The sequence below is a fragment of the Podarcis raffonei genome, chromosome 2 (genome assembly GCF_027172205.1).
Source record: "Podarcis raffonei isolate rPodRaf1 chromosome 2, rPodRaf1.pri, whole genome shotgun sequence".
In the NCBI taxonomy this organism is placed as follows: domain Eukaryota; kingdom Metazoa; phylum Chordata; class Lepidosauria; order Squamata; family Lacertidae; genus Podarcis; species Podarcis raffonei.
In genome coordinates this window covers 37,692,799-37,708,628 of record NC_070603.1, presented here as the reverse complement: position 1 = coordinate 37,708,628, position 15,830 = coordinate 37,692,799, and the positions used below count along the sequence as shown (strand labels likewise).

The 15,830-nt window shown below is 40.6% G+C and overlaps 1 protein-coding gene and 1 long non-coding RNA gene across 14 annotated transcripts in view; one reads left to right on the top strand and one right to left on the bottom strand.

The window, feature by feature from the left end:
• TNRC6C (trinucleotide repeat containing adaptor 6C) overlaps positions 1-15,830 on the top strand; it is a 419,247-nt gene that overhangs the window by 392,540 nt on the left and 10,877 nt on the right. For 9 of the 13 annotated variants that reach the window (XM_053376050.1, XM_053376047.1, XM_053376048.1 and 6 more), the window contains 7 exons: positions 805-924; positions 2,829-2,912; positions 3,201-3,432; positions 4,073-4,240; positions 5,725-5,916; positions 6,367-6,510; positions 13,116-13,232. In XM_053376050.1, coding sequence (XP_053232025.1) covers positions 805-924; positions 2,829-2,912; positions 3,201-3,432; positions 4,073-4,240; positions 5,725-5,916; positions 6,367-6,510; positions 13,116-13,232 — 1,057 coding nt within the window. The remainder of the gene's footprint in view (positions 1-804; positions 925-2,828; positions 2,913-3,200; positions 3,433-4,072; positions 4,241-5,724; positions 5,917-6,366; positions 6,511-13,115; positions 13,233-15,830) is intronic. The other 4 variants (XM_053376052.1, XM_053376051.1, XM_053376043.1 and 1 more) reach the window with 1 other exon arrangement.
• LOC128407556 (uncharacterized) lies at positions 6,524-10,129 on the bottom strand. The gene is made up of 2 exons (XR_008328834.1): positions 9,040-10,129; positions 6,524-7,241 (listed from the first exon to the last, which is right to left on the bottom strand). It is a non-coding gene; the product is annotated as an uncharacterized LOC128407556 (long non-coding RNA).

Genomic DNA, 15,830 nt, shown 5'->3' with positions numbered 1-15,830 from the left:
TCAGGAGGCAGGTTTCTCCTCCTCACCGGCTCCTCAGTTTTCCAAAAATGGTTGTATCCCTGGCGATGGCCATTTCTGTGCCATAACTAATGCATATTGAGTGGAACACTTAAATGGAAGAAATAATAATATATTCTTAAAGTTATCTGCACCTACAGATGGCTGATAGTGCCAATTGGAATAATGCAAACATAAAATATTGACACAACCACACTTACACAACATACTTCTATGAAAGGCACCAAGTGTAGAGAAATGCCACAGAGTTTTTAAGTTGCCATGCCAGTTTATTTGAATTACAAAAAATAGCATGTTGTGGGAAAGTTATTAGTGACTCAGGTTGTTCCCTACTAAATCATTGCATGTGTGGAATGACTTTTGTGAACAGGGTGGAACTTCCTCTCCCTTTCCTGCCCCTGCACACACCCCAAATCTACCTTGAGGGTTCCCTCAACCCTCTGGAGCAGTTCTGGGGGAAGAAGAGGGAGAGGAATTTGTGTGGCACTTGCAGAAGTTGTTAAGACACATACAATGAGTTGGTTGGATACAACTCTCAAGTATTTATATTTTATGTGTCAGATTTAGAAAGGATGAGCAGTTCTGAAATGAAGGTTTATTTTGCTGTGATATGTTGTGTTTGCTTTCAACTTCTACACATAGCTTTCTATTAAACAAAAATCACAGCAAGTAACCTAAAAACCACTTTCTTTGGAATTGTCTTGTTTCAACTCTGCAAGGAGTTCAGACCTGTAAGTAACACAGCTGTAGTAATGAATATTCACCTTTTACATTCTTTTTCTCCAGGTTCAAGCACAGCTTTTGCAGTTTGCAGCAAAAAACATTGGTCTCAATCCTGCACTATTAACCTCGCCAATTAATCCTCAGCATATGACGATGTTGAACCAGCTCTATCAGCTGCAGCTGGTGAGTTAAAAGCCACAGTGAGAAAGCTATAAATCCAGAAAGAAAATATTGCATTTAAAGTCACATGAATGGGCATGTTCACTTCAGAAATGATGATTAGACTTGGTTCTGAAAATGAATTTATATACCTACTTGAATCTTAAAAGTTGCTTGATACTTACAGTATGATAAAGACTAAATTCTTTGCTCATTACCATTGGATTGTTCTAAATTTAACTTTTGAAACACATGTATAGGACTGTAACCTCAAAAACAACCTCTGGTACCACTAGTATTACTCAGAATTCTACAATATTTCTGATAGATTCCTGTGTTGTTGTTTTTGCATTGTATGCTAATCTAATAAAATTGATGTTCTGCAATACTTCTTCACCAGTAGATGCAATGGAGCATTATTTCCATTCATTTGTGCAATCAGTCATGCCCTTAATATGCATGTATTTTATTGCAAACCTTTCAAAGTTATTGCAAACCAAATCTTTCTAGGACCCAGTCTTCCAGATACCAGTGTAGAATTCAATGTACCCAATGGCAACAACTAATCTTAGGTTTTGAGAAAATTGCCCCATGTTATAAATATAGAACTTCTTTTTATTTCAGTTTTGTGAGCATACAGGAGTATGTACAGACATAACAACAGTGGTATAAATACCTTAAATAAGCTTAAGCGCTAGCCAGAGACCAGGTGTGAATGTATGATTTGAACCATAGTACAGTGGTACCTCTGGTTGCGAACGGGATCCGTTCCAGAGGCCCGTTTGCAACATGAAAAGTGTGCAACCCACAGCGGCGCGTCTGCACATGCTCAGGTTGCAATTTGCCGCTTCTGCGCATGACATCATTTTGCACTTCTGCACATGCACGAACGGTGAAACCTGGAAATAACCCTTTCCGGTACTTCCGGGTTGCCGCGGGACGTAACCTGAAAGAATGTAACATGAAGCAGACGTAATATGAGGTATGACTGTATAGAGGGTTTCAGGTAGGCAACATATGAATTCCACTGGTATCATCTCAATGTATGTGTGCTCCAGGGCTTAGTTTGACAAGCTAAAGGTTCTCTAATCTTTTTGGGGCAAGTAGACACACTTGGAATTTTGAGGAAGTGCTAGGGATGTCAGTCACAAAATGGCTGCCAGGAGGACAGGCCCGAACACAAAATGGCTGCTGTGGAGATGTAGCATAATACCAAATAACTGTGGGGGTGGGGGCATGACATACCTTGCTACCAAGGAAAAAGAGACAGCAACACAGAATGGTGTGGCATGCCCCTCTCCCAGTAGCCACCCCATCAAAGGGGGGAAAGTACATACATCAGCCACCGCTACACTTGCTCACAGAGAGCAACTTGGCACCCAGTGAGATGTGGGCATGTTTAAGGGGGCCTGCTTAGTGTAGAAGAGGTGGAGTCGTGCAGACAGAATTGAACAAGAAAGGCAAAAAGTATGAGGGGTTTCTAAAGGGGATATTTATTAAGACCTTTAACAAGCACCTTGTGGGCAACCTCTGCACCACAGTGTTCCTGTTAACTTGAGTCCTAAACCAGGATTAAGAGAGCAGAATTAGCACGAACCCTGATTAAATGTTTTGTCTACCCTGGGCGTTTGTGATTAGTTCTCCCACATGCTACCAACACTCTATTTGCATCTCTGTGTTTACATTTTCTTGAACAATCATTCAGTTGATGATGCCTTTTCCTCGTCATGTTTTAAATAGCTTTAATTGGCCATGTATTGTTTGCACTCTTGGTCTGAGCTGACTTCTGTCTCTGGGTCTGTTACTTCCTGCAAGGAGGTCTTTGGGAGCATGCATTTGTTTCATATGTTATTTAATGCAGTTGCAGTGAGACCATTGGGCTTTTTCACACTGTGACCTTAGACTTCTTTTTTTCCCTCAACTTGCAGGCGTACCAACGTTTACAAATCCAGCAGCAGATGTTACAGGCTCAGCGTAATGTTTCCGGACCCATCAGACAACAGGAGCAGCAAGTAGGTGCAACTTGTTGACCCAGTTCCGAATGTAAAGCCTCTAAAGAATCTAGCATGTTACAAGAAAAAGCTTATTTGTGAAGGAAATCTACTGTGCTGCACGCTTTTATGCAGACATAAATCACAAACGGGGCTGACAGACTTCAGTTTCTCTTACCATGTCTGGGATGCATCTAATTCTTAAATCTATTGAATTCATTGTCTGCTGAGTGGTTCTAGATAAAGTGCCACAAACCTTTGTTCCATCTAGCATTTGCTTACTTTGTTTTATTTTTTCCTTGCTGCCAGGTTGCACGTACAATCAATAACATGCAGCAGCAGATCCAGCAGCACCAGCGCCAGCTGGCCCAGGCCCTGCTTATGAAGCAGCAGCCACCCCCTCCACATCTATCTTTGCACCCCCCTGCAGGCAAATCAGCCATGGATAACTTTTCACCCCATCCCCAGGCTCCTGGCCTATCTGACCTGCAGACCAAAGAGCAACAGTCTTCACCGAACACCTTTGCTCCTTACCCCCTTGGTATGTGCAGTTATTTAAGGACCTGTTCAGAAGGATGTAAATTACCTAATTATGTATACATACAGTGGTTTAACTTGCTTTAGTCTGGAATGTTTTCTCCTGCATACCTCTGCTTCTTAACTAATTTGGCAACTGTGTCCAAATTACTTATTATCTTTATTAATATGCTACCCAAAAACAAAGTTCTCTGGCAGCTAATAATAATAATACCATTAAAACTGAACCATAAAAACATCAAAAAATGGCACAGTGTTAAAAACTTCAGAAGCAGAGAATAAAATCAGTATAACAAAACTTAGGCAGCACTTATACTCTTTTTATCTTGTATAATATTAGAATCCAGGATCCCTGAATGAGTCTGAATGGTAGAAGGTTTAGGACTGACAGAACAAAATAACTTAAGTCTTAAATTAACTTACAGAAAATGTAGTGGTAGGTACCAGTTTAGGAGGTTGTAAGATACTTGGTGGTTGTAATATACTGTCCCTCCCAATTTACTTCTTGGGCCCTTGCTGCTTTACTTTGCATTACTTGTAGACGTAAAAAGATTAGCTTGTGACTTCAGCTTAAAGTAAAGTGTGATTAAATGCCAAGAATCGGGGATTAAGGGTTTCTTAATAGCCTGCCTACTTCCTCTTAGCTGGACTGAACCCAAACATGAATGTAAACAGCATGGACATTCCTGGTGGTTTGTCAGTGAAGGACACTTCTCAGTCCCAATCTCGCCTTCCTCAGTGGACACATCCCAACTCAATGGATAATCTCTCCAGTGCTGCTTCTCCACTTGACCAGAATCCTAGCAAGCACGGTATGTGTCATCATTCTAAATACATCAAGTCCAATTGCAAGATTGCACGTTTTTCCGATACAGTGGTACCTCGGGTTAAGTACTTACTTCGTTCCGGAGGTCCATTCTTAACCTGAAACTGTTCTTAACCTCAAGCACCACTTTAGCTAATGGAGCCTCCTGCTGCCGCCGCACCTCTGGAGCACGATTTCTTTTCTCATCCTGAAGCAAAGTTCTTAACCCGAGGTACTATTTCTGGGTTAGCGGAGTCTGTAACCTTAAGCATATGTAACCCGAGATACCACTGTATTCTCTCCCCCCACCCCAGGTTAGCAATGGGCATTGCAAAGTACTTAACAGAATATAAATTTCTCAATGGAACATTTGTATGTGCAAATATCTTATTCTTGTAATTCCCACCACCACCCCCCCACACATATTACTGCTCATACTGATTTCATTGCTCATATTATTGGTCATAATAAATGTTAATGGCCTAAAAACCAAGAAGGGAAAATCAGTTTGAAAAGTCCAGAACATCAAGCATCTCAACTTTTGAGTGGCTTAGGCTAGTCTTATATCCATTTACTGGGAAGTATGCCCCACTGAACTCCATCATATTTAATCTCCAAGCAGGTAAGCATAGAATGCACAGTTAGAAAATTAAATTACACATGTGTTATATTTTTTCTCATGAATCCTTAAATCTTAAACTTTATGAGATGTTAAGAGAAGTTGGCAGGGGCGGAGGTTCACTTAGGTGAGCAGTTTCCAAAAAAAAACATACCCCCAAAGAGAGTGCAAAATACCTACCAACTTTGTTTGGAATTCATCACATTAATGTAAATTGAATGCAGACTACAACAAATGTATGCAGAGCAGAAGTGAAAATTCAGTATTGCCCTTAGTGTCATTATACATTTTAGCCCAATACTGAGAGAAACCTATTTTAGCTGCCTGCTCTTGTTTCAAACTCCCATTTTCTAAACTCACAGCTAATACTGTGCTCTTTAAAAACATTTACATTTTGTGAGTATATTGATAAGATTTTTAAGGATCTTAATCTACTGATAGATATAGCAAAGTGCTTTTGCTGACACTCAGCAAAATGCCATGTTGTGTATCGTACATTTTTCATTAGAGTCCTTTTGTTTTAACTTTGCTTGACAGTTTTATCAGTAGCAAATCAGTCTCATGCAGGTTTGTTCTGAAACAGGTCCCACTGTGTGTTCAGTGAGATTTATACCCAGTAGCAGCTTTAATCTCACGAATCTTTGATAGATAACTTTTGAACTGTGTTAGCTACCTTTCAGCCCCAGTTTAACCTGCTATCTTTAATTTAACTGGCCAGTGTTACAGATGTGTTGTATGAATGATACTTTGCTTTGCTAATTTCTGTTGAAACAAAGAAAGAAAAATTATAGTGACTACCAATAAGAGAAGGAGCCAAATGTTAACCATACTCTTAATAATCTTGTGCTGTCTTCCCACCTTCTTTGTTCTAGGTGCTATCCCTGGAGGTCTGAGTATTGGTCCTCCAGGAAAGTCCTCCATTGATGACTCTTATGGCCGGTATGATCTGATTCAAAACAACGAGTCACCAGCTAGTCCTCCTGTAGCCGTTCCTCACAGCTGGTCACGTGCCAAATCTGATAGTGATAAAATCTCCAATGGCTCCAGTATCAACTGGCCACCAGGTAACCAAAAAAATGTGTATTCTAGCTTTTAGAGCTTGAAGGTATCTGAAATGTGATACAAACCCCTTTACTGAGGCAATGCTTTCAGTATCCAAATGTTAACATACTAGTTTCAGCTCATTCCAGCTGCAGTCTTCCGTAAGATGAAAGTATGAGGAACATTTTGCCACGCTATTGTTGGGCGAGGCATGCAGGCACATAAAATGTTTTATCCTGGTGTGAACTGGAATAAAACTTCCTACCTGCCTGATACTAGCACTGAATTTGGGCAACAAAATCCATCCATCCAAACCTCCCTTATAAAATGTTTTTCTTATACTTTTTATCAAAATTCCCACTCCCTCACCAGAGAGTTGTGTACCTGGTTTCATCTTCTGCGCAACGGTACCTTTTCACACGCATGTGGATCTTGGTAAGAAATGTGATGTCATCTTATTTCCCCCCGAACAGAATTTCATCCTGGGGTACCATGGAAAGGATTGCAGAACATTGACCCTGAGAATGATCCTGACGTTACACCTGGAAGTGTTCCAACAGGGCCAACTATTAACACCACCATACAAGATGTTAATCGCTATCTACTCAAGAGTGGAGGTAGAGTAATATCCATGTGCCATGTTGCCTTTATTGTTTCCCTTCCTTTCTCTTCAACTTCTGTGTTTTTATAGTATACCCAAGTCTGAAAGCCATCTGTACTCATCACCAGAATTGACATAATTTGCAATTGTATTTGTTCCTTAAGCATTTAGTTTTTAAGCTATAAACAGCCTTGGGTGGCTACAAGTTTAACCAGCAGAATAGCAGGGAACAGCCCTATGTAAACCTTCTCTGCTGGCTGCTTTCCCACCCAAAAAATCACTCCCTTCCAGCTGTTCTTTCAACTTGTAGGAAAGGCTGAGCCAGACAGGGGAATGACAAGCCGCCCCTTCCTCTCTGCTTTCAATTCTCAACCTCCTAGTGCTGAATTTTATCTTATTTTTAAGACAAATAGAGAAAGATGCACATCACTAAATGTCATGTCTAGTTTTGGTCCTTACACTTATGCAACTCAAAACTGTGCCTGAATATCTACTGTATTTCATAATAGCTGTTTCTGCTTGAACATCTGCCTTGAGTTTTGATTTCTTATGACTTTGACCTATAAAGGTATCATTTGAAGACTTCATCATCATCTTTGAAATTTTAAGCCTGTACAAGTTTTAGTTTAGTGGACAAGTCTTACATGTTCCTCAGAAGTTGCTATGTCACTCTTGAGCTTCAGTAAAGATTTCCTTTTTCCTGTACATTACAGCTGTGAAGTCATAATCCAGTTACAAGCAGCTGTCCTGTTAACAAGAAAGTGAATATCATAAATCTCATATGGGGTGTCATTTGTGATGAGAAAATGGGCTGACCCATCACTAAACCCAGAAGCAGGCAATATATATATAAATAAAAATAGATGCCCTATATAGTGAATGTTCTTTGTCACATCTTTATCTGAGCTTCCTCAAACACCAGGCTATTGACTGTACTAACTGGAAAGTAGCAGAAACAAGCACTGCATCTGAAGATGCCTAGCTTATATTGAAGTGACTTGTACTGCCCGGTGGAAGTCCAGTAGCAACAATACTAACGAATATAGTTGTGTTGGTAATTTACATTTAACAGGCCTCCCAGTTATAGATTGAGCGGCTTCACTCCCTATCTTCAAGGATGACTATGAATCAGTTTTGTCCTTAGAAGTTCTGTACATTTGGGTGTGTTTTTCAGCTATGTTCTTGGATTTGTTGGCTGGAAAAAATAATTGTTGTCTCCATTACTCCATCTATGTACATTTTACATAGAAGTTAGACACATAAGAATAAGAGATTACAGTCAGTAGTAGACATTTGCATGTATGTATAAAGCTCTCTGCCTTTTGTTTCCTACATGTACTGTAATACCATTCTTCTCAACCCAGGCTGTAAATCATAAGGCCAGTGAACTTAGTGTATCTCCCTTTCCTGCCTGGTGGCATCCCTTTGGAATTTAAGGGAATTCAAAATAGCCATTATTTGTGGTTCTTTGCCTCATATTTGTGGGAGCCTTGAAAACCCATCAAAGATGGGGGTGGGGTTGAAAGGATGCATGCACCACTACATTTGGCTTGGACCTCTTCTCCCTAGATTCCAAGATGGAACTGGTGCCAGATTTTTCCAGCTTATTCACCCACCCAGCTGCACTGAATGACCCTTTTGCATTCTGTGAGTGCAGCTAGACATGATCTATGATTAGCTCTCCAGCTCCTTTTTAACAGTTTAATGGCAACTGTGGAGTGTGGAGTGGAAATAACTGAGCTACTGAGGTGCTCGTGTGGGGTTTCTATCATTTCCTGGCAGAAAGGAAAGGGGGTTTCCTTTTCCTTCCACCATTTTCACAATTATAACTCATTTCCAAGATTCTGTTTCTATCATCATGAAGACATACAGGTACAATATGGCTGCAAATAGCAGCTTCAGTGGATGAGTGAGGGGCAATTTTCATTAGGTGTTAGCTCCTTGCTTCCCCCCAGTACCAGCATCCTAATTGGATTCATGACAGATAAACACCCTGGACCCGCTCTTAAACTGTTAAAAACAACAACACAACAACAACCCAGAAACATCTAATTTGATTCTGAGATTATTTCTCTGCTGAGCATTACTTTGGTTGAGGGATCAAACTCCACAAGGCAGAGGGGGAAAGGAGGGGGGAGAGATGGTAATGAGAGTAGACTTGTGGAGTGGGGGAGAGGAATCATAAGTTGTAGAGAAAAAATGGAAATTTGGATACTAAGAGATCTGTACAGGGGGAAGAAGAGTGCTATAAGAAGCATAGAAAAAAATAGGGGAGTGATGGCAGAAACACCTATGGATAGAGAAGCAGAAAAATACAGGATTCAAAGAAAGAATAAAGTATGCTGTTTCCCAGTATAGAAATAAAAGTGGTTAACAGAGAATGGGTTAAAGAAAATGCAGCATTAAAATTTTCAAGAAAAATGAGTTTCAGTTATTAACCATATGATGTAGTACTCTTGCATTAGTAAAAATATAAAAGTAGCCTTCAGTTTGACTGAACTCCAAATTATGATTAGAAGTTGTACAGCCCTGTTCTAATGCATACCTTAATGCAGAAGCTATTCATCCCATAGGCAAAGCTGTTTTCATACTGTAAAGTAGAAATTGATGTTGTAAAATATTATGGAAACCAGAAAAACTTACGGAAAATATTTATTTTGTATAATTCTGTGAACATTTATACATGTGGACTCCTCAATAATGAAGTGGCCAGGTTCATGGTTCAGAAATCACATTCCAATCCTTCACCACACCACCCCAAAAGAGTTATGATTCCCTTTTCTGTTTTAGAGCTTCCTCTAACCACAGTTTGCCATCAAAATTAGGCAAATTAGTACTAACCTCCAAGCATCATTTGACCCATAGTTTAAAGTGGATTTACAAACTGAATTGTCTCCAACCCATCTTTTGAAAGGAAAAGTGTGGGTAATAGAAGGGCAGTAGATTGTTCTGGATGGGGAAACCAAGGTGATGAAAAGAGCAGGATATATTTGTACTGCACAGACTGTGAACAGTGAAGCCTTTTGTAGATGACAAGATTTTTCTAACATTTGAAGCATTCCTAAGACTCTCAGGGCTCAGCATCAGAATGCACATATAGAATCATGGAAACTTGTTTTGTTTTTGTGTTGCTTCTTGGTTATTATATTGCACAATGAAAAATTATCTGCATTTTTTTGAATGCAAATTTAATTTTAGTATGGTTGACATAATTCCTGTGACTTTGCAACTAGCTGAGGCACCCTGATGCCTATTTATCAGCACATCTTCATAAGCATACTTACTACCATAATTTTATCTATCTTATACATGCTGCCTGGATGTTCAGGTTCTCTGTTAGTAATACAAAAATACCCTGTACATTCAGTATTGAGTGTTGTTCTTTCAGCAGCTGGCATGAGCACAGCTGTGAATGCATTGTCAGAGATGTCTTCTTACAGTCATTAATGACTGTGCCTTCTGCTACAGGTTGCGGACAAATCTTCATCCACAGCTGTTTCTGTATTACAGCTATTTGCCCTCAATGCAGATTGAATGTTCTGTCATGCCTTTTTGTCATGATCATTGACAGTTCCACTTTACCTGCATCAAATCTAGGTCACTGTTCTTAGATTCACACCTTTTCCAGTTCATTTTCTCTCATTTTATATGAGGATAGATGGCATCATACCTGCAATCTTCACACCAAAATAGATTGTCTGTGTTTGGACATAATGTTAAACCACAGTAAAATGTTATGAGAATGTGCCTCAATTCCCATTGGGCTTGGGCTCACCCTCTTCCCCCTGGGATGCAAGCACAAGGAGATCATTTGAAAACTAGACTGTGGTTAGACTTAACTATGGTTAGTGAAAATAGGCCAGCTTCATAAATTATGGTTCAAAGTTGGCTTATTGTCACTAACCATAGTTAAGATGCACTGGTTTGGACATGGTAATTCCTCCTCACAGCCATGTTGGAAGAGAAGTGGATAGAATGCAAGCCCACAGAAAGATTGGGCTTGTTCTCATTTTGCTAAATTATGCTTTAGTTACTCTGAACCTACCCAGTGTCTTCAGTGCAAGATCTCTCTTCTCAGGCTTTTACTCTTTCACTGGTGTATTTTTACCACAGTATCTGCATTGCTGCAACTTTGACTTACTTCAGCTGTAATGCCAAACCATGCTTTTTCATTAAATGAATGAGCCTCAGGCTGACTTATTATTTCCTTTCCTCAGATGTTTCAGTTCTTTCCCACACTTCCTGGTTCTTAGCAAACACAGAACTAGAAACCATCATTTGATCTTGGTTTCTAGTTCTGGTTTGGAGGCAAACCATGCTGAAATGGCAAACTATGCTTTGCTGAGAACTAGGAAGTATGGGAAGAAATCAGAGTACATGAGGGAATGAATGAATGCACAAACATGTGAGGTTCATTCATGTGAGCTGAGCCATAGGGTTGTGTTCAGCTAAGTTTACTCATGGCAGACCCACTGAAATCAATGAACATGACTAAGTTAGGTCTAAGTGAAATGGGTCTACTATGAGTAAAATTTAGGTGTATACCACTTATAATCTTCTTACATTTATTGCCTCAATGTCTGTAAGCATTCTGCTTCCAAGACTTTTAAAGAAATTTTTGTAATATTTTCCTTTCATAATTTTCCATAGAAAATGTGCTAAGGCAGGATCACCACCATATATGGAGAACATATAATCAGGTTGATTTGCTGATTTCCTGGAAGCATGAGAGCCATTCAAGTATATATATGCTCATGGGAACTAAAGCACTGGTTTCATGCAACACTCACTGACTGCTCAACTGACTTCCTCATAGTCTGGGATGATGCAGTCCACATGAGTGTGGGATACGCAAAATATTATGTAGCATCATGCAGTTTCTTTGTGGGTTTTATACTGTTGGTTTTTCACTGGAGCATTGATCCTGGAGCAGAAGTGATCACACAACTTTGTGTTACAATTGGTTTTAGTATGTATAGTTATCTTGTTATGAAATACTTGTACAAGATAATGGCCAACCTTTTTCGAGACTCAGAAAATAACATCAACTTTCCATTTTCTGAATTTATATACATTGGACATTATCTTCTTGTAGGGGTAGCAAATGTAGGCAAAAAGCTCAACTAGGCTTGGAAGAGATCTGCTTCCCCTCTGCCCTCCCCCAAGCCTCACAGACATGCATGCAGGTGGTTGTGATAGGATGTTAGACAGAAAGGAGCATCTCTGTACATCTCATGCATGCCAGTCCAGTCCAATACAAGATACTTACACTATGACCACAAGTAACTTGCAAGGCATGGAGAGAAGGGGCTGGATATGTGAGGCATGCACAGATGTCCCATCACAGTGCCTGCATATTTTTCAGTGTTTGAGCAGGCAGAGAAATAAAAACCAGGGAGCCCTATTAGAGTCCTCTGAATGTGGGTGCTGCAGCCGCACAGCATATGGATTGGCCCTGTGTTATTACTGAAAATGCTGGATGCAAGAGCAAGACGTAATGCAGCAAACCAGTTACTGAAGAGTGATTCTCCTATTTAAAAAACCATTCACATATACATCTAGTTTTCACAACAATATAGCAAGGTACCTCAAGCAGAGGATATATTCACACAACACAATCTACCATAGATGAGTTCAACATGGGATCCTTAAGCCTTTAAGATGAATGGCTGATGTTTGCTCCACCACATCTGAAAACTTGGATAGTCCCTTAATTTATTAGAATAGAGTTGTTGTCCACTTGTATAGTAATGCTAATGTTAGATTGGATTCGATTATTTGGGCTTTCCCCCTTGAGATTCTTCCTTCATATATAAGTTACCCATACCAACAAGATGCCATGTGTGTAAGTCATGTTTAGCCTTTCTGACTATATACATAACTTCTAAAGTAATTTGTGTGCCTCTGTCTAAGAAGCATTACAACAGAATTTATAATTCCAGGTGGCTTCTAGCAACTTGACCACCCTGTTGGTTTTCAACAGGCTGAATGTGGCAGTTGCACAGTGGCTGCAGAGCACTAGACCTGACACTCGGCTCCCAGGGCAGATCTGTGGAGGCATTTGGTCCTGCAGCTCTGGCCTTGGCCTGTGATGTGACTTATTTTGCTGCGGCTTGTGGGAACATCCTATGCCACAAAGCTGGAGGGGGTGGGATTGGCTGGCGACAGTTGCAGGGATTCTTGAAGGCAAGTGGGGCCGAGATGAGCACATCTGTCTGACCTGCCTTGCACAGAACGATGCTTTTAACTTTCTGACACATGGGTCACCACAACTGATATAGCCGCATTTTCATAAACATTTTTCACCTACGATTCATGTATCCTGGATACGGTGGCAATGAATGTCACCTTCTTGGAAATAACAGTTTGAGGAGAGTTAGAATGTATCCTTCTGCATGGGCACAACTACCCTTGTCACTGTGCCACCCTTTTTTGTACTTAGTTCTGCTGCATCGGATCATGCTTCCTATAACATTTCATTCCTAGACCTCAAAGGCAAGGCTGGGTTAGCATCTTACCTTGCATGGTTTCTGTTTGCACATGACGGTGTTAGAATTGCATATGCTACAGTAGACACCATTCTGCCCATCTTTCTTAGTTGCTTCTTTGCTGGTTCTGCAGGGTCATCCCCAACATCATCTCAGAATGCCACGCTGCCTTCATCGAGTGCCTGGCCACTTAGTGCCTCCGGTTACAGTAGCTCTTTCAGCAGCATTGCATCCGCACCTAGCATTGCAGGTACGACCAATGGTCTTTCTACTTAGAGTCCCTCTTTATCCACAAAGAGAGGAGGTTCTTGAAAGGCTTCTGCTCAATGTGCTAATGATGGTCCTATAGGTGTGCCGCATGTCTTTTGCATACTGTGCTCCTTCAGTCCAGTAACTGTCCTGAGAGTTTGGCAGTGATGAATATGTAATGGTGATGTTTGGCACTGAAAATACTTCAAAATGAGAAACATAAATTAGATAAGATAGAGTGCCAATGCCTTGGTGCATATTGGACTAAATTCTGTTCATGAAAACAGGAAAGCTTTTGACTGTCATTCAAACTAGCTTATACTGTTTCATCAACAGAAGTTGTAGAATAAAGAGCATAGCTTGTCTGATGTTGTGTTTCTCATTTCCTGGAAATAAGTTGATCAATACAACCAAAGCCTTTCACTTCTCCTTGTTCTCCCTTCCCTTCCCAACTTTGCCTACCCATCTCAGCAAATGTCTTGATGAAGCAGAAAGTGGGCAGTGTGGTCACTGTCAACATATATGTGGCTGAAATTCCACTGCGTTATTTCTAACACATACCCAGCAATTTTCAAGATGCTGTCAGCAATCTTGCTTTGTTCAGCCACCCTGGGGCCAATAGGTGCAAGTGGACTCAACTGGGAAAATGGGGGTCAGGGTGGGGGGCAGCAACAAATTGTGTCCTTACTGCCCATCTCTAAATTCCCAAGTGGCCTTCTTGATCATGCCCTTTTCATATGATGCATCTTATTACAAAATGAACACCTGTGCTTGTATTGTAAAGGTAAGATTTGTTTCCAAACAATAAATAGCTTGCCTTTTTCAGGGCCAGCCTAAACTTTTGCCAAATTGAAGCAAAAAGCTCTACTGTCTTGGTCCTGTGACTTCCTCTTTGACCTGGGGAAGGTGAACAAAACAGGCCATAAAAGGTTTTTTGGCAATGCTTAGCCTGGTTTTCTTCCCAGCGCCATAGATAGGAAAAGGTGATGAGCTTGATCCCTTCATGTTGTAGGAGTTCATGGGAAGGCCCAGCTTCTCCTCCTCCTCCTCTCCTCTCTTTTCTCTTCATTTCAAAAGGAATAGGGTCGTTTCTGTGCACATGTTTTCTTCCTAACTGGAGACAGGGGCTAGGTCAGCAAAGGGGAGGGTAACTTGTGCCTTATCTCACATTGCCCATGAACCAGGAAGGAAGCAGCCAGTGCGGCTTTTAATCACTCTGGAAGGAATTGTGCCATGCACCCCCACATTGCATATCACACACTAGAAGGGGTGGGGCACAATGCTTTTACTGCGAGAACAGGTGCTTGCTGCTTGCTTTTTTCCTGAGCAGTGCTGAGGAGTTTGTATATGCAAACTTTCTCAAGTTACCCTTGCCACTGCCACCTAATTTTCTCCCAGAGACGTGGGGCTTCAACCTGCAGATACTGCCAGGCCTACCCTAACTAGAATCAAAACGCCAGCAATGTTGCAGTTATAAATTTATGCATTTTAATTGATTCGCCAAAATAAGACACTTAACATCTAGCAGATAGGTAATTTTTGAGAGCCTTGATCAAAATGTTAATATGTTGACATGATACTGTTTTATTTTGGTCTCCAGACTGAAGACTGTGAGGGTATTGGGTTTCCCACTGCTGAAAATGGAAAGGAATGCTGAACTCCTTTTCAGCCAGCAACTGGACAGCCCATGGATCTGATGTTTTTTTACTGTAGCCCAAAACCTCAAAAATATTTTGAACATTTATTTTTCCTGCTTTTGAGTTACATGGTCTTCTTACAGTACTTTGGCCCCCTTGATGTAAACAATATGTAACCTACCACCACAGCAGGATGCAAGCCTAGATAGTCCAAATGATAATTGCAGTAACTGTAAATTTCTTAATGGGCAGTTCAAGCTGAAATCTGTAAGTAATAGGGAAAGCTCAGCTGTTTTTCTTTACTAAGCCCACACTGCTTAGTCCTGAGAAACTGGTGTACAGCTGGAATCTTATACTCTGTTTCAGATCTCCCCTCTCCACAGGCTTGCTTTGGGAACCATATGGGGCAAACAACAGAGACTAGACACCAAAAACAGCTACATGAGCACAGGTCTGCATGAATGTAAATGATCTTGGTGGGTTGTGGAAACTTTTTCTACAGCTCACCAATGTCATTTACATTCATGCAGACCTGTGCTCAGGTAGCCATGCTTTTGGTTTCTTATATTTATGTACCCTTTAAGGCTTGTATCCAACCAAGTTCTTCTTTCAGCTCAAGGGCTTTTGTCTGTGCAGTGGAATATCTTCTTCCCATGTGCCGCTCTCCCCAAATCTGTTCTGGGGGTTCCCCCAACCCTCCTGAGCAGATGACAGGCATGGGGACAAGAGAGGGAGAGGAAATCCCATTGCACAGGCAGAAGTCCTGCATTAAAAGGACAGCCTCAGTGGATACAATCTTAAATCAGCTCTTTAGTTAAGCAGTAAAGCGTGTATTTTTAAAAGATTACCTGTTAACAATTCTTTAAAAGGAAATAAAACAAGTTTACTTACCCTTAATTTTAATTTTTATGCACTGCTCCTTCATTTAGCTTTTCTCCTTCTACTATTTTTACTTATCATTT